At 44.3% G+C, this 9,028-nt stretch overlaps 1 protein-coding gene across 1 annotated transcript; it reads left to right on the forward strand.

The window, feature by feature from the left end:
* The first annotated feature begins 7,403 nt into the window (after window positions 1-7,403).
* On the forward strand, window positions 7,404-8,162 carry LOC117282104 (phosphopantothenoylcysteine decarboxylase subunit SIS2-like). Its single transcript, XM_033750432.1, has one exon. The coding sequence runs from the start codon at window positions 7,865-7,867 to the stop codon at window positions 8,150-8,152; it is 288 nt and encodes a 95-aa protein (XP_033606323.1). The 5' UTR covers window positions 7,404-7,864; the 3' UTR covers window positions 8,153-8,162.
* Window positions 8,163-9,028: the final 866 nt, after the last annotated feature.

A 9,028-nucleotide genomic window follows, 5' to 3' on the forward strand; every position in this document is an offset into this window, starting at 1 on the left:
TTGTTAGAATTATCAAATGGAGAAGAATACGAGAGGCAAGACGTGTTGCACGCATGGACAGGAGTTTCAGGGGGGGGGAACCTGAAGAAATGAGACCGTATGCAGATGTGAGCGTAGATGCGTGGATAGCATTAAAAAAAGATTAAAAAATAGGATGGTAAGTTTTGGGTTGGATTCATCTGGCTTGCGATAAGTGACAGCGGCTGGCTTTTGTGAACACTGCAATATATCTTCGGGTCCCATAAATTAATTAAGCAGCTAAGCAACTATTAGCTTCTGAAGCAGGGCTGGGCTTCACGAAGTTAAGTGTGTGATTTGGTACTGCTGTAAAGGTAATCAACTCGCGGAGGAGGAATGCGGCGTGAAGTATGCATAGAGAAGTGAGAAATGCATACAGAATTTTAGTTATAAAACCCTGAATTGCGGAGACATAGGCAGAGACGGGAGGATAATATTAAAAAACATGCTAGATAAACAGAACAGGCGTGCTTTCAGGATGCATACTGGATTGAACTGGCTCAGTATTGGGATCATTTACTGGCTCTTGTGAACACGTTAATGGACCATAAAATGTTGGGAAATTCTTGAGTAACTTCGCAGTTGACGACTTCTCAAGAATTCGGCTCCATGAAGTCAGTAATGATATCGAAATCGCCGTAAAGTGACCCACAATACCCACCCCTGTGTGCTACATTCCCTGCCAATCTCATTTGCCTTAATTTGATGACTCTAAGAATGTTTGCCAATGGTAAAGACCGCCATTGCGCAATTCTCTATAGCCTCCTGATATTTCCCCTCTCTCCTCTGGAATTCGTTGAATTCATTATGATTATTTCTAAATACAACGGCGGGTTACCACAGGCTGCGTTCCTTGAGTGATAAATTGCTCAGGAAGAATTATGTGCAACTGTCCGCGCGTCAATACATCAACTCAAACATAAAATAAACGAAACTACGATAATTTATACTTTTGGCATTTCTTCAGCACCGTATGGAACTGTTTCACTGGCATGAATGCTGACAGTGCAATTAGAAGTCATTCCAGTGGAACGGCTGAAGAGCAGAATCTAGTTTGTTACCGCCACGTTACCCTGCGGTGTACAAATCGAATTCCAGTCCATCTCGATATGGGTTACAGTATCACCTCAGCCTTCAGAAGTTCTTCTGGACACGTAACTTGACTCTGCCCGGAATTCGAATCAGTGATGTCATTAATGCGAGACAGGCAGTCCGACGTCTGCTTGTGTCAAGTTGTCCTTGGGAGGGTGGATCCGTCGTTTGCGACGCTCGGCAACAGGTTGTCCCGGTGGAAGTGACGAGAACAGCCACCTGCTTGCTCACTGCCTGTCCGCTACGCGCTGTAACGGATATTTCCTTTGCAGATCACGTGTGGTGGTACGAACGCCTCCATTCATGATCTACTACCGCTTCCTTCCAGATCCTTTCCAGTTAATCTGCCATCCTGTATTGTTTAGTTACTGACAGTGCTGTAAAATAATCCACAGATTAATCCACCGACTCCATACTGGAACATCCAGAAAACGTGGATCTATACATCCACTCCCCCCATACGCCTTCATGGCGTAGTGCTTAATTAGTTAAGCACAGGGACAAATTTACCTCACAGGGACATCACGTTCTGCCGCAATATTTCACAGCCCTTCAAGTTAAGCACCAACGAATGCAAGATGTTTGTCAGTCCGTCATCAGAGCTGTAACTTTTTCTTCTTGGCTCGCCGTTGGCAGTCAGCTTCTGCTGTTTCGTTCCGCTGGGATGAGAACCACGTGCTGCTGCCTGTAGGACAGAGCAGAGGGCACCCGAGTAGCGCACACGTCACGACCGCTCGCAGTTTTTGTATATCGCGTTAATGTTCCACTGGGCTGGCGCAAAAACTACTGATAAGAAAATATTGATAGGATAAATTTAAGCATTAAGAATGAATTTGCATAATTTTACATAGCTAACAGCCCAAAAAATGGATGGACATGCTTTATTCACAATTCGCTTTTGTTTCGACAAAATTAACATAAACTATGAACTAGGAAAGTTAGAAATAGTTTTTGTTTAATAATAACGCTCTTCCAGTACCATCAAATAAAACTTTGTATTTAAAAGTTTTGATCCAACACTTTTCGACTATTTCTGGTGCATCATCAGGGGGCGACCTCTCTGATGGCTAAGGAACAGACGAGACGGTTTGCTGTTGTTATTTTCCTCCTTATCATCTCCTTTATTATATTCCTGCTTGCCCCCCACCTCTATCGCCTTCTCCTTAGTTCTTTTTATTCCTTTTCTTCTACTCCTTTATCATCTCCATGTTCCTCGCCTTGACTCACAGGAGCACAGTTGAAAGGAATGAGATCATGAAAACCGCCGCACCGGTCCGAGTCATGATGCTGACGAATCACGAATGAAGCAAGACTGCGTCTTTCGTCTCATGTCTTCATGCTTTCTTGACGCAGTGGGTGTGCGGCCGTCCTAAGACATGTTCAGGATCCCACTGCTTTCCCTACAGTCTGCAGTACTCCGTTTATGTCTCACATGTCACGAATTTTCTGGCGCATTCTTGGAAGATAATAACTTCTGTTTTGCTGGGCAACCCCTCGTCTAGTAGTCATTTCAGTTCATTGCTCACTGATCACCCTACCACTTGACACAATATAGAGGGATGTGCTGACAGCACCCTTTTTCTTATTGCTAGTGGAGTGGGACTAAGTCCCTTGTACTGCGGCCACTTCTGGCCTATTGTACCAGCCCCAGATGATAGGTGAGGGTAATTATGGAGCAATTGGTGGAATGAAGATTGGCAGGGGAAACCGAAGTACTCGGAGGAAACCTGCACCAGCCCAATTTTGTCCACCACAAATCCCACTTGACCAGACCCGGTATCGAACCCGGGCTGCCGCGATGGGAAGCCAGCTACTAACCGCTTGAGCTATGGTGCCGCCTCTGACAGCACCCTTACAAAAACCATAAGCCACTTCAAAGGTCCGCCCCTAAGCTCTTATCGTGACGGCTGAAGACATTTCAAAGGCAAAAGTAAGCACCACGCCATGAAGGCGCAGCGAAGTTCTTAATCTCAGAACTAGACGGAGGTAAATCAACAGCTTCATGTTCCGTCCGCTTTACCCCCGAGGAAGATGCTCACTGAACCCAACGGACAGGAGCCTGGATGGATTTGAACGCTGTAGGGACTAGGAAAATGCCTTGACCTTCCATCCCGTAACCAGACCCAACTTCCGGCAACTTGAATATTGAATGCATTTGTTAATGAATTAGCTTTTGAGCTAACACCTTGTCAGCAACATTAATATTTAAGCACATCCAGTAATTGCTGGGTCTGGTATGAAGGAATGGCTGTTCTCGCAGGGCATCTGCAGTTTCAGCATGGCCTTAAGCAGCCATTCATGAAACAGTGATAGTTGCTTTGCCTAAGTTTAGGACTATATTGTAACGTGTATAGCCGTTGCTATGCAACGACCGCGAGATGAGAGGCTATACCGGGTCCGTTTCTTGACAACGGATCGATATACATTTTCCCGCAGCAAAAGATACGAAAAAAAAGAGCTGTGTTTTCTGTGAGGTTCGTGCTGAGGTTTTATAAAAGAGGGACAAAGTTAGAGTCTGGTCAGTTCTCTACGGGAGTCTGTGAAGAGATTGTAATGTACGCCAAGTAAATCAAAATCGAATTTACAATTCTAGTTTTGCTTCACTTCTTTTTCATCTGGGGCGTTTAACGACGGCTTCGGTATCGATGTTATACAGGTCGGTTGGTAGAGTGACCGATGAATGATAAATTGTAACGGATTGGGAAGGAAGCGAGAGTGGCTTAAACTAGGTAGTCAATGTTCCGGGGTGGGACTCGAACCGAGCATCTCCAGGATACAAGACCAACCTGTCCGCGAGTCGTGTAATATTAAAGATGTTAACACAGATTTAGTGCCAGTGCATTTTAGTGCTTCGAAGCATGAAGCGAGAGGAAAAATACTGCGGACCTGCTAGGCGATGTTAAGCATCTCAGCATCTCGCAGCCTCTCAAGAGCGACCCTGTTCTGTAGTCAGGCTCATGTAACTTTAGCGTACGCCCCATTCGGTATGAGGTTTCGTAACACGTGGGAAGGTTAAATGCTCAGCATATTTTTATTAATTATACGTTTGTAGGCCTACACAAGAGCCTGGATAGCTCAGTTATAACGGCAACACTACTGGTTGGCCGCGCCATAGCTCAAGCGTTAGTCGCTGGCTTCCCACCCCGGCGGCCCGGGTTCGAACCCGGGTCTCGTCAAGTGGGATTTGTGCTGGGGCAGGTTCCCCTGCCAATCTCCATTCCACCAAATTCTCCATCATCATAATCACCTGAGTCAGGCTACAATAGGCCCATCAGTNCTATGCTAATTAAGAAAGGAAACACTACTGATTGGACGTCGGAAGAATGAGGGTTCGATTCCCGACAGGAGGAAAATATTTTTCTCTTCTTCACACGCCCAGACTGGCTCTGAGGCCCACCCAGTTTCTATCCAGATGGTACCGGAGGCTCGCTTCCCGTGGAAAAAGTGGCCGGGGCGTGAAGCTGACCACCATCTATTACCGAGGTTCATATTGGAGTTAACTTCCCATGCATAATGGTGTAGGATAAGATTTGATAGTCCTTCTAAAAGAGAATCTCTTCCCTCCGTGATGACAGAAATCTTAGCCATAACGTGATGCTTACGTACGTGCAGTCAGAAGCAAGTTACGCTTATCCCATAAGCACATATGACACCTTTATACTCCATAAAGCAACCCATTCAGCAGATTAGAACATCTCGCAACAACCATGACACAGCCACGGTGACATGACGCTGCTCGCGGCTGAGCCAGCACAGCAGCTTGTAACGTAATGTACTGAAAGAAATGTCAACACTACAGCATGCGACGCCGTGCAGCTTCCAACATTTCGAAAGATCATGCTGCCTCCATCTTCAGGGTAAAAAAGTACTAGGCTCTTTTGTAGACATTTATTTTGCTCGGAAAAAATTACTAAATTTTGGGATTATCTTGTCGCTTCCATGTTCAGGTCAGAAGAGGCAACAAGTTCCTTCATATATATTCTTAGATAAGTACCGGAATTTTGAGAGCATCCGTTGCCTCCATCTTCAGGGTAGAAGAACAACTCTTCTAACCCAGCCTCTGTATCACCTCTGTTTACAATAAAAACGTTGCGTTTTTGTCAAAATGTATTTATGTGCTTTTATATAATTCTTACAATAAACAGCAATATTTGCCCGACAACGATCAGGTTAGCGTAGCGGCATCGATTTTGACATGTGCTCGGGAGGTTCTCGGTTCGAATGTCTGCCGGGACACAGGCTATCATGACTGAGGTTTCTTCGTGGCTTTTCTCAGGTCCTCCGGACATTTATCAAGATATTACTTCGATTAGGCTATGACCACTTCTTGCAAATTCTTCCCAACTCTTTTAGTCACAAATTCGACGCTCTATATTCTGAGATACTGGCAGTGTCGTTAAATAACCCGCAGTACAAAGCGTGCTACATGGCCCCCCGCTCCATGATTTCGTCACCCTAATGATGTTTGGGAAAATATACAAACGTTGAAGCTCCTCATATTTGCACTTCGTTATGGAAATTAGTTAAAGCTCTCCCTGTAACAGGCCGTGGAGGCCCGCAAAGTTGTGAGATGTCGAGGTTCCCACATTTTCTATATAATCCACTCACAGTTGGCGGTGATGTCGTCAGCCTTACGCGACGGCCGGCCGGCCGGCCGCCCTTTACCTCCTAGGGAGATTCCTGGTACTCATTTCTGTTAGAGGCTGAGTCAACCCCGGGGCCATGGTGCGACTGGAAGGATTAGGTCAATGAGGTCCAATGACCTCATCGGGAATCGAACCCGTAACCTTCCGGCTTTTAGCATAGTGCCTCAACCGATTAAGCTACCGCGTGCCCTATGGAAATTAATTACATATATATTTTATGGTACTTGTAATGAGTCCGTTGGCTTACTAAGACAAGTTCCCACTGAGTAACGTACTAATTGCAGTCAAAGTAAGCAGTTGATCTCGCGGATACGCACTGATGTGTGGCAGGAGGGCAATAAGTACAGCTCCTTTCTTCATTCACGCTCTTCCTGCCGTTCGGTGCAGAACGGGAAGCGAAGTGCAAGAGCTTCTCAGAATTTGGGCATCACCTGATTTTCATCTGAGCCGATCACAGTGGCCACGCGGTCTGAGGCCCGCTCCAACACTGGGGTCATGGGTTCGAATCCAACTCGAGGCATGACAGTCTGTGTGAATTTATTCCGGATTTGTGCTGTGCTGTGTGTAGGCAGCTGCCTTGAGGCAGGCTGATCCCCCATCCAAGGAGTCCTGCTAAATGTGTATAGTATTACGAAACTGAAAAACCGACCAGGGCCCAACAAAGGGCCGTAGAGCCATTGAATGGATGTTGTTCAGCTGGGCACTATTAAGTGGAGCTTTTGATAAATTATACTAATTAATAAATTAATCAGAATCGCGGCGCCTGGGCAATGCTATACCGCAGCGCATGCTCCAGAAGCCAGTGTCGGCTGTTGGACGGCCGATCTAAGTCCGTCCTCTCCCGTGGAGCGTCGCTAGGTAGGCGCGCGGGCGCGTTGAGCAGAGCGTCTGTGTGTCTGTCTGTCTGTCGACCGGTCGGTTTGATGCAGGAGTTTCGTCCTGAGTGTCGGGAGCAACAGGCATCACATCCAAACACTCTCCTCCGTCTCACAATCGTTGCTCTGTCGGTAGGCAAGAAGATAAGTGCGTGCATGCTACAGGACGAAGACTGTTTACTGCAATGTTCTTAGCAATACTAGACTGAATGCGAAACATATCTTCTTAAAAACTGTAAATAGTTATAATAATGGTTGAGATTAAATTCATTAATATGTCTTTCAAACTTAGTGCTGTAAATATGCCGTTCGTGCATTGAGGAAAAACACATAATAGACAAAAGAAATGGATCAAAAATTTTGAAGAGTGTAAAGAATCGACAGGTGCAAATAGAAACGAGATGGATGAATGTGCTGAAATCGAAAATTGTGTTTTATGAATGTGGTTAAAAAAATATATATATTTTTAGTAGCAATAAGTTCTGTGAAGAGTGTAGACAAAAACCGAGACGTGTGTAAATATATAAGGAAGGGAGATAGAAATCTGTTATTCGAATTATTTGAATCTCAGAAATGTTAAAATTGCGATACATTTTCTTGTTATGTTTAGAAGCAAATCCAGAACTTTAAATATATCTGTGTTCTCAGTTCAGATGCATTGTTGTACTTAAGTATGACAAATTAGTTCGCCGAATATTGAATTTACGAACAAGTGTGGTATAATTGATTATATTAGAAAAATTAACCTTGTACCTACAATTCAATTTATATGATAAGATATTTAGTTTGTGTTATTTGGTGTAAATCGAAGAAGTCAAGTGAGATGTGTTAGAAAGTTCATAGATTTCGCGAAAGAAACAAAATAGCAAGCTATTAACAGTTTTCTCTGGGAAAGTTTTACAATACGAAATTATTAATATTAATAATGTTACATGTTATAACTATTCCGCAAGAAGGGATCGCCTTAAGTAATATTGCGATATATTAAAATTAACGTGACTTAAATTTCATAAAGTCAGCGGCAGTGGTGCTTTTAACAGAAATAAATTGAACTTAACGTAATATCGATCTGAGAAATCATTTGTGACGTCATCAGGTGACGTGTATGAAGAATCGATTGTTTCATTTGAAACCTAGGTAACAAGACGGGACTAAAATCGGATAGAGGAAATATGTTCAAATATTCATAGCAACCATATCCGAGGGAACACACTGCAACAAGTGTAAGCAACAATGTCTCTACACCACTACTACCACCCTCAGCAGTACCATTTGGAACAACAGGTCATTGGTTCTGATCCCGTGAACGGATCCGAGTCGGATGTAGCTGCACTATCCGACTTAGAAGAGGATGATGATGATGATGATGATGATGACGAAGAGGATGATGATGATGATGATGATGACGACGACGAGTTGCCGTACCCTGGGTTCATACCCGTCGCCCTGAAGTACCTGGACCAGAACACGAGACCACGCAACTGGTGCCTCAGGATGATCACCAACCCATATCCTTTTTAAGTCAGTTTCTCTTCCACGCTTCGCGTCTTTCGTCTGCAGAATCGGTGAGTGAGTCTCAATACTTTTCGCACTAATGTAACACTTACAGAGTGATGAGATGTGCAGGGCATGTAGCACGAATGAGGAGAAAAGTGATGCACATAGGATTTTTGTGAGAAAATTGGAAGGAAGGCAACCACTAGGAAGACCTAGATGTAGATGGGAGGGTAATATTAAGATGTAATGTGTTTTCTCTGAGATACTGACTGAGTTTCAAGTACAGTGTAGGTCTTAATGTGTTTCCTGTGAGGTTCGGACTGAGTTTTAAGTACAGTGTAGCTCTTAATGTGTTTCCTGTGAGGTACGGACCGAGTTCTAAGTACTATGTAGGTCTTGAAACGGTTACTGACCCAGTCAATAGCTCAGAATACGTAGTATCTAACGGTAGGACGTTTCGTGGATAATGGTATGGGAAAGGTGGGAAAGGAAGCGCTCACAACTTAATTGAAGCAAGTATCGTGGTGTAATGAGAGTAATTATCAATAGTATTCACATTACAAATATTAAAATAATAAAGTGAGACGACTGACAATTAAATCACCACGCACATGATCATCATTTCAGAAGTAACTAAAGAAAATGTGGGAAGTTTCCACCCAGTTTTCTTCGTTTTTCTTCTGCCACTCTTCAATCCACTACTGTTTCATACTCGTCTATTGTCGCCCCCCCCCCCGAGGTGTTCGACAGCCCTGAGCACGCAGCACATTATCACATTCTCGGTCTATAACTTTTGGTGCTTCATCTCTGGTTAGTCGTAAGCCCACCTCAGCTGTTTCCCTGGCAACCGTCACACACAGGTGAAAACAAGGAGCTCAGTCTGTGAGGCTGGGTTCCAAG

This window comes from Cryptotermes secundus, unplaced genomic scaffold (genome assembly GCF_002891405.2).
Source record: "Cryptotermes secundus unplaced genomic scaffold, Csec_1.0 scaffold136, whole genome shotgun sequence".
In the NCBI taxonomy this organism is placed as follows: Eukaryota; Metazoa; Arthropoda; class Insecta; order Blattodea; family Kalotermitidae; genus Cryptotermes; species Cryptotermes secundus.

Excerpts from the sequence above, each read along its gene's own strand:
- LOC117282104 (XM_033750432.1), top strand. The coding sequence starts at position 7,865 with ATGTCTCTACACCACTACTACCACCCTCAGCAGTACCATTTGGAACAA.